General features: G+C 40.4%; 2 protein-coding genes across 5 annotated transcripts; one reads left to right on the forward strand and one right to left on the reverse strand.

Annotated features, from left to right (window-relative positions):
• Nucleotides 1–217: 217 nt before the first annotated feature.
• On the forward strand, nt 218–8458 carry LOC146367465 (GRAM domain-containing protein 2A-like). 2 transcript variants are annotated; one of them, XM_084912650.1, is made up of 13 exons: nt 219–478; nt 1118–1261; nt 1411–1453; nt 2051–2120; nt 2374–2477; nt 2806–2892; nt 4264–4335; nt 4442–4501; nt 4607–4697; nt 4844–4900; nt 5004–5085; nt 6880–6990; nt 7722–8458. In XM_084912650.1, exons 1-13 carry the CDS (start codon nt 438–440, stop codon nt 7735–7737), a joined length of 978 nt encoding a protein of 325 aa, XP_084768776.1. In that variant the 5' UTR covers nt 219–437; the 3' UTR covers nt 7738–8458. The 2 variants fall into 2 exon arrangements, with proteins under 2 accessions (XP_084768777.1, XP_084768776.1); XM_084912651.1 differs by lacking the exon at nt 7722–8458 and having other exon boundaries at nt 218–478; nt 6880–6994.
• Nucleotides 8459–10580: 2122 nt separating this feature from the next.
• LOC146367466 (alpha/beta hydrolase domain-containing protein 17A-like) lies at nt 10581–18017 on the reverse strand. Of its 3 annotated transcripts, none has more exons than XM_084912648.1 (6): nt 17820–17953; nt 17020–17104; nt 15803–16281; nt 15436–15630; nt 14190–14369; nt 10581–13367 (listed from the first exon to the last, which is right to left on the reverse strand). In XM_084912648.1, the coding sequence occupies exons 3-6, from the start codon at nt 16279–16281 to the stop codon at nt 13142–13144; spliced, it is 1080 nt and encodes a 359-aa protein (XP_084768774.1). In that variant the 5' UTR covers nt 17020–17104; nt 17820–17953; the 3' UTR covers nt 10581–13141. The 3 variants fall into 3 exon arrangements, with proteins under 3 accessions (XP_084768774.1, XP_084768773.1, XP_084768775.1); XM_084912647.1 differs by having other exon boundaries at nt 15803–16284; XM_084912649.1 differs by lacking the exon at nt 17020–17104 and having other exon boundaries at nt 15803–16284; nt 17820–18017.
• Between the last annotated feature and the right edge of the window lie 1681 nt (nt 18018–19698).

The following is a 19698-nucleotide window of genomic DNA, read 5'->3' on the forward strand; positions in this document are numbered from 1 at the left end:
GATGGTTGTCTCTGCATACCTTCTCATTGTGTGTGCTGATGCATGTGGGTCTAGAAGGTGTGTCTCTAAGTCAAAGGGTGAACGTAGACAATGCCCCCCATAGAAAGATCTTCCTATGAGGAGCAAACTCTGCATCAGTGTAGATTTTCCTCCTTCCTTCACTGATTGGTTTTGTTATGCAAAGCTCCACCTCTCACAGCTAATTGGTTAACATTAAAAGGCAGCCGTCAGGAGGCTGTCTTTGTCCTTTGCTTTTTTTCTCACCTGTGTTCACCTGGCCCTTGGTGATTTAGAGTCATTTCCAGGAAATACAAGAGAAGCAAAGCCCTGCACAGAGCTGGTAAACGTGGATTACAGACATAAAGTTATACCGTTACACTATGTATTCGAGTGTATGACTTTGTGTGTGCGCAAGCCGAAATTTTTTATGTTCCATCATGACTCTGAAAAACAGGAAATTCTCACTGGACAGCTCTGGGTGAGTATTTATCTTTCTCTTTTTTATATATATCACATTTCCTCCTTTGTGCCTAATGTACATGTTTTATTTGTTGACAGTGATGTTGACTTTTTAAGCGTACAGTGTAAAAACAAAAAGCCACTCTAAATACCAGCTGTAGAGTACAGTTTTTCATTGTGCTCGGGCTTTGTGGCGGCTGCTTTTGCAAAAGTGAAACCATCCTCCGGAGAGCCAAGTCAGTTGCCCGGAGACAGCAGACTAACCACCGGTCTGAGAGGCAGACAGTCAGAAAGTTGGCACAGCTGGTGCTTAAAAGGCTGCTCAAGGACTTGGAAGACAGTGTAGGAACAGCATATTATTTTCTTGTACCTTGTTAATGTTCAAGAGTGCTTTGATGGCGAACAGATCTTTCTTGTACCTGTTGATGAGCTCCATTCATCTCTGTGAAAAGTCATTCTGTGACTGATGCAAACAAAATAGCTGAAGATTGTAACATTTTCCCCATCAGCATGCAGGAGCTGGCATCCATCCATCAGGGAGAAATGCATTAATTTCTATTTTGCTGTGATTTCATTACCTTTTTGGTGTTCTGTGTCTGTGGGTGATATAAAAGCTGGATCATCAGTCTGACATTTATATCCCGGTCTCTTGGGACAGTATCGTGGAAGGAGGTGATATTTTTGGCACGAGAAGAAGCAGTTTTAGATCTAGTACAAAGAAAAATAAACAGAGCATGATGCTGGACGCAGTACAACTGGAGGGCCAACTAAATCACAGCCTTGACTCCAACATGGCCCTGAGGTAGAGTCTTCCTTCATCACTACACAGGGTTGGGGGGTATTTACTATGTATTGGATGGTTTAAAATGTTAAAGCTGCACAGACTGTCAGATATCTCCCTGAAAACATCCTTATCTCATTTGTGTTACTATTGTGCCTTTGTGTCATCAGAGAGCAGACCATAGCAGAGAATCTTCAGCGATCAGATGATCACGTAAGCCCGCTTCCCTTTACCCTGCTCCTTCTTGTTCCCTTTTATTCACAGCACAGGAACTGAGGCGGCCATGAATCATGTTTTCACAGTGGCAATGCATTATGTTCCAACATGAAAGCAATGTGACAAAGTGAATGGAAGAAACCTACCTGAATATGACACTCTACTTGGATTTAAGGGGCTTTGTGGTTACCTTTAGGTTGTTATTTATCTTCTTGCTTCAGGGCTGGGTTTCAAGCTAGTTTCTCGTAGCATTTTCGGACATCCCAGGTGGGAAAGCTTTACAATGTAACATCAGACACACATGGTTATCAACTACATGAATGAGGAAGTAGACAATTTAGAGCCACGAGTGATCTAAACTAGAGTTCAATGCAGGCTGATTATTGACCATTTACCAGGTATCCAGAGACTAAGCAAATTCTAACTGCTGGAGGGTTTTAAATAAGTAAATGTTTGATGACAAGCTTGGCAGCTCAAAAGTTAGTATACTGATGCTGAGTGCAGGTTTCAAGTCAGTTAACAAACCTGATTCTTCTTCTTCTGTATCTGAAACAAGTCTGAATGGAAAACCTTTTGTTTCTTTATTCCCTGCAGTACTTCAAGCACAATAAAAGCTTCAACAAGCTGTTTCCAGAGATTCTAGTGTGGGACAGCCTGGCACACGGTGAGCTGAGCTGAGGTTCAGAGGTTGTAACTCATTTGCGAATATTGATTATGGAAATGGCATCGCAGAGTGTCCCCGATGTCTTTGCTGCCAGATGAAGTGCCACTTAATGCTTTGTTTTCCAAGCGGTCTGGGGTGACTGCACGGCCGAAACGCTTCAGTGAATGTTTCAGCAGTCATGGCTCTGGTGTTGTGTGGGTATCACCTTAGAAACAGTGACCTAATGCCTTCAAACTGTGTGTATCTGTTGCAGCTTTCACGTGTTCCCTGCAGAAGGAAGTGCTGTATCACGGAAAACTCTTTGTTTCTCAGAACCATGTGTGTTTCTACTCATCTGTGCTGCTCAAAGACACCAAGGTAACCCAAACTTATTGCACACACTGAAATGTGATGGCAGGAGCTGCAGTACTTGGACTTTCCCAGCTGCAAAATTACAATCAAAGGGAGATCATTTGGATTTTCTAGATAAAGATACAGAGGAGCAGTCAGCATTACTAGTCCGAATCCTGGTATTTCACTTGGATTTTTAGCATTTATCATACCTGAAGAGAGAATGACGCAGCAACTTGCTCTGGGGTTTGTTTCTGCTTGTTTCACTTTGTGAATGTTTGGCATGTCATTTTACTGTAATGAGCTCTGTAAGTTTCTAAAGAAAACCACACTCATTACCATTCATACATTGCAGGTGGTGATTCCTGTTTCCAGCATAAAGGATGTGAAGAAACATGGCTCAGCCCTGTCTATGCTTTCTATACAAACTGTTGAAGAGAAGGTCAGCACACACCTTTAAAAGTAGCAGTTGAATCTTTGCATTACAGATGTAAAGTGTAGTTCTGCGGTTAAGTATTTAAATCAAAAGCTATCAGAAACTTAAGTTGCTCTCTAATAAGCTGGCTGCTTTGGTGCTCAGTATCACGGGGAACCCTCTCAGGGTTTCTGGCCTCAATGACGAAGTTTACATCTAAAGGGAATTATAGTTGTGAAAGCAGAAACCTTTCTTTATTGTTGAACTTCTTACCTACAACTCAAAGAACTCCATCCACCCCTTTTCTTCCACTTATCCTTATCAGGGTCGCGGGGGGGTGCAGGAGCCTATCCCAGCTACCACAGGGCGAGAGGCGGGGTACACCTCAAGCAGGTCGCCAGTTTATCGCAGGGCCTCAAAAAACTGAAAACCTAATTTTTTAACTGGATACTTTTGAGTTCAGCTAAGTTGATTCGTGTAAGCATGGATGATCAGGAGGTTTTGGTTACCTCCACCATACAGGTTATGCTTGTGTTAGCATTTTGCATGCGTGCATGTCATTCTGTCTGTAAACACGATAGCTCAAGAAATTCTGAATTAATTCTGATCAAACTCTGTAGAGGTGTAGACTGAGGTCATGCTAACAGTCATTTCAAATTTGGCTTACATCCACCAAGGACATAATTTTATTATGACTTTCTTACGTACATTAGAATAACAGGTTATAACTGTTTAAATACAAAACTTTTTTCACTTTATATTTGGTAATTAATAGGTAAATGAATTTTACTAAACAATAAAACAAATATTACACATGTAGTATTTCCAAATAAATAAAAAAAACAATGAAAATAATTAAAATAGGTTGCAACAGGCCAATTAACAGAAGTATGTTTAAAAAGAACAAAGAAAACAAGATGAATGTACAGAAAAATCTATATTATTCCCTTAAAAGTAAACGCTGCTCAGTGAGTGAGCTGCCTTGGTGGACATTTGTTTTCTCAGACTGCTTGTTGTGTAGTTTTTACCTTTTATAATCCGTATTATGTGTTGCTTAATATGTGTTTTACTTTGTCGACTGTGTACGCGCAAAATTCATTTAGAAACCAGCAGCACAATGTAGGATCGACTATAAACAATCTGGTAGCATTCATTTATTTACAAATGACGAGATCTCCAAAAATAAGTGTTCATTCTTGACTTGACACAAATGTACCAGTTGGTTTAGCAGCTGGTAAAAAGAAATGATGGACAGTGTGTTAACTGTGATCGGGCCTCCTGCAGTGAGCCTGACAGCTTGTCGAGCTGACGTTGCAGATTAACTTTCTGGGGAAACACTGAGTTTAAGGAGTTCCAGATTTAAGCCTTTCCTCTGCTTGTTTGTTTTCTCTCCTTCAGTACTCGTTTGTGTCTTTGAGGAACCGTGAGAAGTGTTACAAACTCCTCCAAAGTGTGTGCTCATATGCGCAGGTACTGCTGCCGCTCCCCGGACACACATGCAGGTGCAGGCATCATTTCTCAGACTAACACGAGCTGTTGTTTTTTTCTGAACTTGTTTTTCATTTGTTTCGAACAGGCGGAGGCTGTAAACAGCAGCCCTCATCTGTCCGTTGCAGAGAACGAAGCTCACAATCCGGTAGGTCTGATGCTCAGCAGCTGCAGGAATCTTGTAGCAGCTTAGCGACTATCTCGCCATACTGCGTAGTGATAAATTATCTTATGGCATCTCTCTCTTTGTCAGCAATTCTCCAGTTTTTCCAGTTTGGACGACCGTGTAGATTTTCCGAGCAGTGACTCTCTTGATACCAGCTTTCTTCAGACGTCCAGTGAAGGTAAAGGAAAGACACTAAAGAGCACTGATGGGTGATCATCACTGCTTAATGATTTTGAATTTAACTGTTAAAGTTCACTTTTCTATTTTAAATAATTACATTAAGGGGTTTAATTGCTGAGCTTACTTGTCTTAATGTCTTTTCAGGCCCCAGCACAGCCAACTCCACTCGTCAAAACAGCATAATAGATGAAGAAGACAGAGGTGTGTATTCAAATACAAACACACACATGTTGCGGCCATACAGAGTCGTGTGATTATAGAACAAGTATTAATTTTTTTTATTTTATTTTTTGGTCTATGTCAGCTGGACTGTGGATTTGGAGGTTCATTGCACAACTGCCAGAAATTAAGACTCTCAGTGTTGTCTTCCACATCTACGTGGTGCTGTGAGTATAGTTTTCAGATTCATAGATAAATACTGCTTGAAATCTGTAGTGAGCAGTTTCTTTGTAGAAGGAAGAAAAAGTGATGTACCATTAGGGTCATCTCAACAGTAACAATGTGGAAGGAGATTAGAAATTTAAACACGGTGCCTTCACCCAGCTTCTGTGTTATAGACCGACTATGTGGAAGGCAGATTGTGGACCTGAACGCAGGACTCAGGGAAACAGGAATAAATTCAAAAATCAGCTTTATCACTGGTAATACACAAGAGTGCAAAAAGATCTTTAGGGACAACACAGGGTAAGGAAACACAACATCCAGGGACTCCGACCAGAGTTATTATAAGTTCACATTTTCTAATTAGCTTTTGTTTGTCTTTGGTTTTGACTTTTTGTTTTGATTTCAGTTTAGTTTCCAGCGTAGATTTTCACCTTTCAGTTATTTTTTTTTATTCTTTTTAAATGTTTACCTTTAGTGTAGTTTTTATCCATTTCAGTCTTAGTTTTATCTTGTATGAGTGACATATGTCAGCGGCGAGATTTAGGAAAAATCAGTTCAGGTATTACAATAAAGACAGAACGTTTTGAAAACAGTTCCCTCACGGTCTTGTCTCAATAAAGGCATCAATCAACGTCTCATCAGGAAAGCCGTATTAAAGTTTTTACCGAACTAACAGATAATAAAACCCAGGATATTTCCTCTATATTTAGTTAACTATAATAATGAGGGCAGCTGAAACTAATCAAGAAAACAAGACAAAGGAAGTAAAACGTGAAACATGACACAGAGAAATAAGATAAGCAAAATACAACAGGAAACAAGAGACACAACTGTACGGGGAGATCAGATTAAAGTGAAACAAAAAGACAAACATACAGACAAGACTGAAGGAACACGATGGGAACACAAAAAGGGAACTAATTAGTCCGAGGTCATCTAGGTCATCTAGGTCATCTAGGTCAACTAGGTCAACTAGGAACTAAAGGGAAAAGATTTCTTGACGCATGCTCAATCATCCAGGTAAGGAAATCCAAAAAAGTTGATTCTGTTCATCTGGACGTAACATTTTTGGTGGGAGAAACATTTCGTCGCTCATCCAAGTGACTTCTGTACTCTCAACTGACTGCAGGTTTCCCCAATCTTATAAACAGTACATTTGCACAATGACCACTGATCAGCAACCACTGCTCAAGGTCTTTGATCAGTGGTTGGGGAAACCTACAGTCAGCGGAGACTGAAGACGTCACTTGGATGAGTGACGAAACGTTTCTCCCACTGAAAACGTTACGTCCAGATGAACAGAATCAACTTTCAGGGGGTAAAAGCAGGAAACTATAAATAATTAAACATGAATCACTTCTCAAAATCAGAAGAAATCACATAAAAACACAAAACCCAGGGTCCATGACAACACGATTCTAGTCACAGCTGTGAGTTAAAACGTTAAAACACTGAAGGTGTGAAGGGAAAAAAGGACCATGAGCTATTGCTTTATGTAGAATTTTTCAGCAGACCAAAATCCATGTTTTTGAGGTATAAAACTGCAAAAGCACTCACACATCTACTGGATCTTGGCATGCTTCTTTTCTCATGCTGATTTACTGGAATGGCTGCAAACTCGCCAGGAAAGACAAATAACTAAACCTTGGTTGTGGAAATGTTATCAAGGCTGCACACAGATCCAAGTCTCTGATATCCTGCTGTTAGTCCTGTACAACATGTACTCATCCTAGACTCTCAGGCTGTAGTTCTTCCTGCACAACACACATTCAAGACTTTACTGTGGGTGTTTGTAGGCTGGTGTTGCTCCTGTTGGTGTCCGGATACATCGGGCTAAGGATTTTAGCGCTGCAGGAGCAGCTGAACTCTTTGGGAGCTTTGACTGACTGGTCTTCACATCACAGAGAGTGAGTTGACACATGCACGCAAAGGGGAAGCCACAAAAAGAAATCTGTTGAGGAACGGGGGGGGGAAATGCGATGTCTCAAACCGGTTTTGGAGACTTTTGCTGGGAGATCAGATCAGACATGAGCAGAGCAGTTTTACTGGTTCTTAACAATAACACAAGGAAAAGAATAGACTTCCAAGGAGAATCACACCCACTCAGGATTACGCATTTTAAACTGTAGGCAGTGAAATGATGCTTTGCAACAGGCTGGAAAATACGCCTGAATCTCATTGTAGTTAAATTGTTTTAGTAATGGGAATGGATGTAATAAGTTACATGGGCAAAATACTCAAAATGTATCGATACTGTCCTCTAAAGTTTTAGAGGAAAATATTCAGCTTTTTTATTTTTGCTCTGATTTTGTGAGGCTGTGTTTAGATGTCGATTTGTGCATGGAAAACATGTCATTACGCCGTACAAGGCATAATTAGATGCTGAGCTACCTCACATTTTAAGTTCAAATTATCTCCACTTTAACCAGCTTGCATCTATAATTAGAGTCAACCTGAAGCAGTTAAAGACTTTGTTTTTACATTTTCAGTATTTTTTTATTACATACCATTTCAAGCACATGGGAGTTTCATTTGCATTTTCATATAGTAAGATTGCCACTTTACTTTATTAAAAGATTAGTACATGCCCCACCACTGCTCTTTGTCTCATGCTTGCTCCTTGTTTTATTTTAACCAGGTACCAGGAAACATAGCTGTTGGCTGAGATCTTTGACCGCTATGATCCTTTTTGTACATACTGTACCATTGTTCTGCTGTTGTTTGTCCAAAGAAATGTTCAGTATTGCACACAAACTGAGTAGACATGGAGCTCCTGTGGTAGCACGATGTTCTACAGAGGGCGGAGGTCAGCGCGAAGATGCTGTTGGTGTGTCTGAATCGAGGCCACATGTGGTGAACTACGTGGGTGACTGATGGAGGACAATATTTTCTGTTAGGAGCACATTGATTCTCTGCTGACTGATCAGAAAGTGAGGGGAGGCTCTCCTGCATGGAGCCATATGGAGGCAGTCTGCTGAAGCCATGTTTATTTGCTGGCTGATAAACGGCTGAGCTCAGCTAGCAGTAGTTGGCTGTCCTTTTTTTCTTTTTCTTTTTTTTCTGGAATCAACACAATCTGCAACATTGACAACAAACTGAAGATGAAGAAGAGTATAAATGAAGCAATTTGTTACTTGATTTAAATTGATGTTAAAGAACTGCTGGAATCCGTAGGCATGCTTTAGAAGAAGGCTGGTAATGACAACAATTAGCCAGCAGAGGGCAGTCGCTTCCATTAAACGCAGACGTGAGATGACGAGATTTGTTTCAGTTGCACTCACTGCACTTTCACACCGACTTGAGGCTCTGATATTTAAACACAGTCAGTGAGTGGTTCATTAGTCCCATCATTAAACTTATTTCATACAGGGCTTATGCACATTTTGGCCAGCGTTTTCCTTGACTGCTCCATGACTCATGCCCAACCCTTCATAAATTGTATGTAGTAGACAGTACTGTGCAAAAGTCTCCAACCACCTTTTGTTTCTTTCTATTTTGGCAGGAAAATGGAAAGTTTATGCAATTTATTTAAATTTGCAAATATAAATGGAAAGGCAACGACAGAATTCTAACAAGGGTTAAAATCGATATTTGTTATGATCACCTTTATTCTTCAACACAGGCAGCTTTCTTGTAATTAATTTAAGTAGTCTTCAGGAATAGTTCTCCAGGCTTCTTGAAGGACATTCAAAGCTCTTCTTTGGATATTGGCTGCCTTTTGTTTTGTTCTGTCAAGATGTTCCTGCACTGCTTCAATAATGTTGAGCCCAATCCATGACTGATAGTGTTTCATTGTTTGTTTTTCTGTATAGGTTTGCTTTTCCTGCAATGGTAGTGTGTTTGGGATCATTGTCGGGCTGAAAAACGATGCTGTAGCAATCAGACACTTTCTAAAATGCATTTTTCTGCATGTAATTTGCCATAACTCAGCCTTTTCCCCATTTCTCTTCATTAAGAACAGCTTCTTGACAGCCATCCTTCCACTGAGACCATTTCTGATCAGTTCCAGGTCAGCTCTCTGCTGTTTATTAAGGGCACAGTTTCAACTGTTCATCAATAGTTTTTTTTAGGCCTGACACTTGTCAGTTTCCTACAAATCTTTAAAAGCACACTGCACACCATGCAGAGATATGCTGTGATTATTGGCTAATAGTTCTTTGAGAATCACCTTGTACCCCCCAAAAAACTATTTTATGCTAGTTAAACTGTGTTATTGTTGGCATTTTCTTAGAGATAAGGAAAGAATAAGACAAACTGAAAATGGTCAGGGACAAGGGCCAGACTGAAAACGTCCAAAGACTTTGAGAAAGCCTGGAGAATTATTTCTCAAGAAAAGGTTAAATGAGAGTCTGACTGCTTGGAAGCAAAATATAAAGAACTGAGGGACAGCTCGAGACTCTTGCACAGTACTTTATATGTGTCAAACTATATTTAGGTACATAAGTTTTAGATAAAGTGTAAATGCAATTTAAATTATATTACATGCTATTTTTATTTAAAGCTCTACATGTCTTTCAAATCTTTATGTCAATATGTACTGTAATTTTTCAAACGCTGCCTCTCAGGTCTTGTACTCCAACCTATTAACTTATTGACTTTGGAAAAATGCAATGACTGTCTAAAATCAACCCTACCAATTGTATCTTTTTGTAAATAAGTGATTTTATTTTGTTGTCCATAAAAAGGTCAAGATTCAGTCCCATGAATTAATTTCATTACATCATATTCTCAGTTCAAAAAAAGCAACATAAAATTACAAATCATAATACAAAGAATAGAATAGGTAAGTACAGTAACCATATAAACAGTCCACTAATATTATCTAGCCCCACCCACCCGCCCGCCACTGCCCCACTCTAGCACAAAACTCAACAACACATCAGTTAGTATCAGCGATAAAAAAATTCAAATGTCCCATTTTTTTTTTCATTTTTAAAAAGCGCTTCAATGTTTCAATGCCGTGAGTTCAGCTTTACCCTCCCGCAGACTACACGATAGATAATGAACCACCCCCTCATTTGCTCCGCAAAACACAACAGACATGCATACAGTTTCGGTTTTTTCCCCACTGTTACCCCCGCCCCACCCCACCCGCGAACCCCCACCACATCAATAAACATTCAAGGCCAGAGGATACAATGTACATCAACTATAGTGGTGCATCAATAAAACGGTAGGTTTCCACACAGTTTCTTTGACCCCATGAGTGAGATGTGGATACAGAGGATTCCCTGATAACTCGACCTGTCAACGAAAAACTCAAAGACACTGTTTACTTCTATAGAGAGAGAGGAAATAAATAACTCTCAAATTCATCCGACAGTTCAGATCCCTGGTTCGAGAAGGTAGCAGTTTTCCGTTATTCAAATATCAGACAGAAAATTAAAAAAAACAAAAAACAAAACAAGATGAAACCGGGAATATTCCCCAGTTTAAAAACGATTAACAGGTGTTCAGTAATTCTGCTCCGCTGCTTACCAAGCCCCACTGGTACTCCCAAAATGAAGTAATCAGATCAGTGCTAGTTCAGTAAATGTTCCCTTTGACAAAACGCAGCTGCTATCACTGACACCGGCGGGTCTGCTGTGCAGTAGGCACCTTCTCATGCTTTTTTTCAGGGCCTGTTAGTCCAAACAGGACTCTTGTATCTTTGATGCTGGCCTTTAGAACACACTCTATAGTAATGAAGAAGACACAGAAACTTACATTTTATACCCTTATTACACTTTGGATACTTTGTACAATAGTGCTGAACTTAAGACCTGCTTTCGTCATGCTTGATCTGATATATATAAATGTGTAAATATACTGTATGAGACAGTATGTGTGTGTGTGCGGGTGTGTGTATGTGTGTGATGATGTGCAAAGGTGTGTGTATGTGTGTCTGTGTGTGTGGTGGAACCTGCACCACACCAACAGTGAGAGGCTCAAATATGGCTTGTGTCACACATGAAGCGTGCTGCCACCCATAAAAGAGCTCCTGTACATTTAGGGCCACGGAGGTTAAACCAGAGCTAGTAGACATGATCTCCCTTCACGGCAACCTGATCTGAATCGCACTGTTAGCCTTTACCATTAACATGCGTGGTTCTGAAACAACCCATGGCCCATTCTAAAACAAACACATTACAATCATGACGAGAAATAAAACAACAACAAAAACACGCTACAAAAAAAAAATAAAAAAATGTGCAGAGGCTGACTAACCCTGGTGATGAGTGCTACGGTAACAAGACATCGAAATCAACTTGTGCTGTAAGACTACAAATTCTCAGTACACTTCTAATGAAGCACGGTAATTCAGAATAAAATGAACATAACATCTTATGGGTTAGGGGGAAACGAGCAGCTATTTTGTCTCCTTATTCCTTTAGAGCCTCTGAATCCAACCAGAGCATCAATCTCCACAATTCAAAAGAAGAAACTACAATTATTCACAACCTTCTCAACAGCTGCACTCCAGGCTTAAAATGTACAATCTGACATCTGCTAAATGTGCATATTTGCTTCCTTTTTTTGTCGTTGTTGTTGCTGGAAGTCACATGAGATGAATGACATACCTGTGTATATATATGTGAAGCGACAACCAGCAATTACCAGCTTACAAGTAAGACTGGAAAAGTGGAGGGGAAGCCAGCCTGGCTCTAAGCAAAGGTGACAAAATCCACTCAGCAGCCACTATAAACCTTACTATATAACCCTTTGTATGTGACATGCAGTTGTTTTATGGGGTGTTACAGGCTGGACAACTTCTTTTCTGGGTGCAGTCACCTTCTGGAACAATTGTATGTGTGTCCCAAATTGCCAAACCTTTCCTTAAATCTTGCCAAACCCATGCACTCCAACCTCTTAACGTCATTCATTAGTACCTGATGGGCAACAGATTTCTGTTAAGAAATGCGATGTGAGAAATACTGAGTAGACCTGCTTTTCTATAGCAGTACTGTTAATGTGCCTTCTGACAGGCTTATTTCCATTTCAACCACTTATTAATTCCTGGTATGAAAAATGTCAAACTATACATGAAAAAAAAAGAAATTAAAATCGTTCCCTGTGGCATGTAGCTGCAATTCTGCAGACAGTCAAACGTAACAGCCGGGAAATAACAGGGAGGCTCGCCATTCTTTGATCTTTTTGGAGACAAAATAAAAAAAGAAATGTATGAAACACCTAACAGCCATAACACTGTGACAGTACTCCAGGCTTGTCCCTTGCATTTCCACCATAACTGACACCAAAGGACAGGAGATGGACCCCCAAAACCACACAAAAAAGGAGGAGGGTAGTGTTTGCTGGACAACAACTTGGTAAATGCCCTGGCAGTCAGATGGATGTTCATTAACAGTAAACAAGGAGGGGAGGAGGAAGGGTGCACGTGCTTGACCAGTGTTTGTCCACAGGAGAGAGAACTGGTCAAGCTGTGGAGGTATTCTTCATACATACAGACACAGAAAACAAAACAAACAAAAAAAACACCAATATCTGATAAATCTCCATAAGCCTCCTCCACTCTCAGATGTCCAAGTCATCAGGATGTCCTTCATTTCTATCAGCGCTCACCCACACACAAACGTGTGAACACATTATTCAGGTGTCACAGGTCCATGACTATACAAGCAACACTCACAGTGTTAGCACACACATTCACCACCAGACACTTCACCATTACATCTGTATGCCTTTTTTTGCGACAACGCACACCGTGAACCAGGTGAAGACATTTTAAAGCTGCAAATCAAACTCTTCCCTCATTAAAAACTGCATCTGTGAGGTTGTTTCTTTATCTACTGTAGTGTCATCTATCCTTATTAAAAATGTTCTAACCTTTAAAACAGGAAACAGAACATAGTTTGTGTTTGTGTTTAACCTGAAGGTGTGCTGCTTCAAGACACACAGATGTGACCAAAAATCACACATCCCCTTTAGAGCCCCCCCTCCCTTCACCCATATTTTTATGCAAACATGCCTATATCCACCCACCCCCCCACGCACACACGTATTCACAAATACACACACACACAGTCTCATTCATACAAACACAGAGAGGCTGTGTGTTTCTCAGGCATGCTGTGCAGCCAGGTCCTGGTTAATAAAGCGTCGTAGCCTCTCCAGGTACTGACTGTAAAGCTCAATGTCGTTGTGGCCCGCTCCCTCCACCCACAGCGGCTCCACGGCCTTGGGACAGCGCTCGAACAGAGCCAGGCCGTGGGAGAAGTCGATCACCTCGTCCTCTGTACCGTGAATGATAAGCACTGGAGATGGGATCTTTGACACCTTCTCAATGCTGGAAGAATATTTACAGAAAATGCAGAGAACGGAATCAATTTCTCTGTCCCATTGTAATGCATTTGTCTCAGCACGTCTTATGGTATGCAGATTGATTTTACATCTAATCTCTTTTTTTTGAGGATCTGCATTTGAAACCGGTGCTTCTATAAGATTTTTAATTTCTTCTGTAACAAAGAACAGCATGTGGTCATTCTGAAGGTTTCACTGCAATCTATCTAAATGCTAATAATTTCAGCAACAATCGAAACATGGTTAAGCTCTGTATCATTCAATTTGGTTGTAAAACAGTACAATTTTCCAATCTTTCATTTAAAAAAAACATTTACAGAGCAATGAGCAAGTACGAGGATTTAAAATGAACATTAACAAAATAATAAATAAAACCCCGTGCATCTGCTTTTTCCATGAAGCAGTCCTATCAAGTCTATGAAAATATCTTCAACAGACCACATCACACTGCTATACATCACCATTTAGAAATAAGGTATTAATATCCTGCAAGGGACTATATGTAAAAGTAGCTTTGCGGCTAATCCAGGCATATTTATATCGATATGTTCATTAACACATGCTCTGTACCTTTTAAATGAATTGAATTTAAAAAATGATGTCTCAAACTATCGCTCTATTGCAACAATCAACACTGTTAAGAAGTTAGAACATACAGATGGACTAATTCTGCTTCAGAAAAGAACTGAGACGCTAGTCATGTTTCCTTTTCACTTAATTAAACTGTAATAATTCACTTAATTCTAAATGACTTCCAAGTAATCAAATCGACAGTCTTCAGGTTTGCAGTCTTGGGAAGTGAACTTACTTTGGAAAAGCATCAAAGCAATATGTTTTCTTAGTGTCGGGGAAGGCAACCCTCATGCCGGAGGTGAGAGGAGAGTGGAGGACCACAGCAGCACACTCAAACCGCGATGCCAAATCGACTGTAGGCACCGTGCCGATGCTCTGTCCGTACAGGATGATATTCTCAGGGCTGATGCCGTACCTGAGACACAAAAATTCACGTTTCAGAATAAATTTTGGCAATAAGTGACACAGGCTGTCCCCTAATCAGAGAGTTGGTGGTTTTATTCCCAGCTCCTCCACAAGACAAAACACTGACTGCAAGTTTGTCCTGATGGCCGCACAGTCGCCATCAGGTGTGAGAGTGGGTGAAGAGGAACCACATTACCTCAGGTCAACAAATGCTATGCAAGTGCAAACACTGAACACAGAAATATGTCGAGCACAGTGTACAAGTGTGAAACTTCTCATGTCCAGATAAACGCTAATTTTCAGACTCGTGCTCTGAACAGTTTTCTTCCACCCCTCAATATTAAAGAGAGAACACGCTGTGCAAAGTTAAAGCGTTTTTTTTTTATGCTTGCACACATAAGCTTGAGTTACAGTAGTTAATCTGTTTACTGTTTGCTGTAATTGCTAGTTACACTCACAGTTTGCACAGTTGGCAGGGTGATTAGGCCAGCTGGCAGGATGAGGAAAGAAAAGAAAATGATTTGCGTGAATAAGAAAAAAATAAATAAAAACAAAAGGGATTCATGCATGTAAAAAAGTTTGGGGGAAAACTTGTTGAAAAGCACAAACATACGTGGCATAAGCCACAATGAAAAACACAAAAATAAAATGTTGAAATAAACTAGAATCTTGTTTTATTTGTTCAGCGTCCTCTGCGGTGCCATCTGGAAATGTTAATTTTCTACCAACATTAGGCTCATTAACTATGATGGCAGCAGATAAACAAGAGGGACAAGTAAGAAAGAAGAATATTAGATGCACCACTTCACGTAGAGCACAGTATGTCATCCTACTGTTTGACTGCGAGCCACAGTTTAGCTGTAACTTCACTGGCTGAACGACAGAGAGAAGCCACTGTGGTCAGCAGGGAAAAAGCTTTCATGAGCCAGCCAAATGGTTTTTTTGTTTATTTGGGTTTTGTTTTTTCAAAAAGTTACCAGTCAGTGATGTAAGTGGCCCTAAAAACTTAAATGGCATTTCATGCTTGCTGCCCATTAGGTTTGGACCCACCAAGGACTGAATTTGGGCCTTCTTACCTTGAGCGCAGGGCGTGCCAGGCAGCATCAATGTCAGCATATAAGTTCTTCTCAGAAGGCTTGCCAGTGCTAACGCCGTAGCCTGAGTAATCATAAGAGAAGATGTTGCAGTTGATGCGGGTCCCTAATCCGATGTAGAAACTGCTCATCTGGCCCAGGTCTACTGCATTACCGTGGGAAAACAGAACAGTGAACCTGAAGGACAAAGCAGAAAAATTGGAAAAAAGGAAGTTAGGCAACAAGTTGTGCGGCCCAGGGTTGGTGTGAAATCCCACAAACAACTGCATTCTAAATACAGACACACAAGGTTGTGATCCACTTATCCAAAAAATGTCTCATGGTTTCCAGGTGCTGCTGTGCCTCTCACCTGGCATTTGGGGCACAGCGAATGTACATGCATCCAACCCTGTTTCCTCGGCTAGATCTGGTCAGGAATACATCCGTCACGTCCAGCTCTCTCTGTGAATACTGGAACTCTGCTCTCTCTGTGAGATGCAGCTTCCACCTGCCCTCACTCCCAACACTGCTGCCACCACCACTGCCACTGCTGCTACCACCACCTCCTCCTCCACCACCGCCACCACCTCCAACACCACCGCCGCCGCCTCCTCTGTCACCTCCGCTAGCAGTGCTGAGCCGAGAGCGCAGTCCAGGGGCTCCGAGAGAAGGGAGACCAGTCGCAGACGTGGACCCAGATGCCGCTCCAGCCCCAGAAACTGGATCTGGGTCAGGGAGAAGAGCATAGGTGGGCTCTGGGGGGAGGAAAGCCAGTTTGGCTGCAATGCGGCTTGGGCAGGGGGGGCAGCAGAAGAGGCAGCATAGCTCTCGTATGGACAGACCGTTCATCTTCTGGTGGAAATACAGATATAGCAGACAGAATAATTAGGAGTCAGGAAAAACAGAACAAAAACAACATGCTACAAGCAAAGCCTTTAACCACTAGTTCACAACAGGGTTTCCCACAGTTTCTTTCTTTGTTTAAAAAAATACTTTTTTACATATTTATTATTGTTTGGCTTACAACGCTACGATGGTGCAGTTGATAGAACTGTTGTCCTTCCTTTACATGTTATTTCTATGTCTTTGTGGGTTCTCCGGGTACTCCAGCTTCCTCCCACACGCCAAAGTCATGAATGGGGTCAGATTAATTAGTGATTAGCGAATGGTTGTTCTGTCTCTATGCAATAACCCTGCAAAAATTGGTAACCTGTCCAGGGTGTACCCTGCCTCTTATCTGGACTAGCTCCAGCCACCCACACCCCACCAACCTTAATTTGGATAAGCAAAAGATGGATGGATAGATGATTTAGCTTATGAGAAGAGTAGTGGTATCACATCATTCAGCAAAGGCAAAATATTTAATCAGTCAGGCAAAGATTTAAACTGCCATCTGCTAACTACACTGAAGATGAGATGTGATGCCAAAAGAACTATGAGTTAATTTAAACAGACTGATTGGTGAAGAGTGTTTTTCAAAGTGAATAAAAAAATCGGTTTTGGATGGATGGCTACACACAAATAGTTTAACCACCTCTGCTAACCAGCTGCCTTGGGGAACCCTGCTATGTCCTGTTATGGACGTACCTGGATTCAAAAATCCCAGTATCTTGAAATCTACTGGCACACAATGGTGCCAACGTCCTCTGTCTTGTCACTGAGCCAGCTGGATCTTTTTTTTTTTAGGAAGAAAAAGAAGAAGAAGATGATGAAGAAAGAAAGAAATGGTTAAAATGGTTTTGCGTCGCGCAACACGACAAAATTATACATGGCAATATACAGTTACAAAGGCGTGGCCGCTTTATGAGTCTCAGTCTAAAACAGTCGCCGCTGCTTTGGATTACATTTAGGTCATATACAATTATAAAAGTCAATAGCATCCTGGAATCGTATGAGGATGAGATCAGCTTTGTGGAAAGTATGTGACAACCCATTATTTGTCTGCTGTTGTTGACATCATTGCACACGTCCCATAATCTTAAGTAAATATGAAATATTTAACTTCAGGTGTGGACTGTAGCTCCTAACCTCTCAGGGGGAGATTAAGGTTATTTAGACACCCTTGAAACGGGTGGACAAGAGTGCTTAAATTCAACACCCCCTCAGCAGACAGTCACACAGAGCGATATGCTAACGGTAGCTACATGGTTAACGATAATAACCTCTAGTGTTAGCCATCGATGTTGGCTGTATAACTGCAGCAGACTGCTGGCATAGCAATGCATGCGACCGATGAGCTAGATAAGGGCCACGCTGCTGCTGCACACTAGCCGGTGCACACGTTAATATCAGCTCCGAGTCGAATAGATCATCACTTAGCGTTAGCGAGGCAAGCAGCTAGCGGCGGCTAGCTCGCTAGCAAGGTATCCTAAATGCGAGCTGCTTACCGATTCACAGTAGGCTTGGAGGCAGGAAGGTGTGCCCCTATTTGTACACAGAAGCAGCACAAGACTTCGATATTCCCTCTTTTGCCTTGACATGGATGATTTTACTCAAGTGTACTAACAGCTGTCGGTGGCTAGCTAGCTAGCTGATATTCATGGCAAACAGATTTTTTTTTCTACTACTGTCTTACGACAACCGGAAGTGACGTAAGAACGTAATCCCTTTTAAAGCTTTATTATAATGTGACAGCAATAATTTATTATCTTGAAAATTATTTTTTAATAGATATTGTCCGCAAGTAAATTTAAACAGTGACATTCAGTTATCATTTTATTCATCATTGTTTATTATTGCACACTGTCAATCTTTTCTATATAGTGTCAGTTATATGGGTAACACCAGTGTAAGGACAAAATAGGTGGAGGGGTTTACAAAGTTCTTCAAAATTTTAACAAAATAATAATACTAGTACTAATGCTAATACTACTAATAATAATAATAGTAATAATAATAATAATAATAGAGCATATTTAATCAAATCCGTGAATCTGGGAGATTAAATTAAAATAGCTCAAACAGCAGGTCACAGAAGCAAGGGTTTGTTTTTTTTTTCATATTCACTGGAGACAAAATGTATTTGAAAATGTGCTATTTGTTGGAACAGCAGTGAGGATGAGCCAATGCCACAGTGCAGAAAATACTCAATCAGTAGTAAATATGCTGCATTTAAAATCTTAATTATAAGCCCAGAAGTACTGCAAAATGCAGCTGTGTCGAGCTTGAAGGTGCTTATTATGCAGCAGAATGGATTTATGTGCATGTGTGTGTGTGCACGCTCTATTATTTCAATAACATGGAGTAAAAACAAAACAAAATGAGACCAACTAGATATCATTTATTTTATTTATTCTTAGTTTTTAGGAAGTCCTAGCTTTCTGAATGCAAAATCTTGTCTTTGTTTACTGCCTCCACAATTATCTGCACCCCCATCCCAAGCTCTCAGATCCACTGCATTCTTAGCACTCACCACTCACACTAATAACCCTCTCAACCCACTCTTCGCATTATGCCCAATTATGTGATGAAGAACTTAAAAACAGAGACCAATGTGGCATAGCAGCCCTTCAAAATTCCTTACTGACTTAGTTTGCATTGATCCAGACATATCTGTGTATATGCATATGTAAAACTATTTGTATAACTATGTGGTGGGAAACAGGGTGGACAACCAATGTCCTGATGCCTACATGTGATGAAATGCATATGTCTGTAGGCAATATGAGACAGAGAACTATAAAAGTGAGATAAATGTAATAATACAATACCTCAAATAAGGTTAGTAAAAGAACATGGCAGGACAAAGAAAATGAAATAATATAAATACAGTATGCTAAACTAACCTTATAATGAATTTGAGAGCAAGGATATTTTTATTAATTATTTTATTTTATCTGATTAACACTTTTTGCTTGTTTGCGTGTTTGTTTGTTTGTTTGAGTTTGCTTTTATGCAATAAATAACAGATATATATCCATATATTTTCATGTCTTTTTGCTGATGTGGTTTACAATTAAAACAGGTGTTATTTGGTGATATTTTGGTATAGATCCGGCCCTACATCTGTCTACTTATTATTTCACCATTTTCCTAAATAAGAAGTAGAGCTGCATGTCTTTGTCTTTAAACCCTCTTTGTATTCATTAAGGTGCAGGCGTCTGCCAGTTATGTATCATAACGCTTTATTCGGGTATTTTTATTATTTGGCAAAATATTGTTAATGTGCTAGTTCACTCTGCAGCTTTATGTTTATGTTCTGTAACTCACAACATGCAGTACGTATAGACCTGTATGTGTTTGTGCGCGCGTGTGTGTGTGTGTGTG

Source organism: Perissodus microlepis, chromosome 18, assembly GCF_051167445.1.
Source record: "Perissodus microlepis isolate ML-2025 ecotype Zambia chromosome 18, ASM5116744v1, whole genome shotgun sequence".
Classification (NCBI taxonomy): Eukaryota; Metazoa; Chordata; class Actinopteri; order Cichliformes; family Cichlidae; genus Perissodus; species Perissodus microlepis.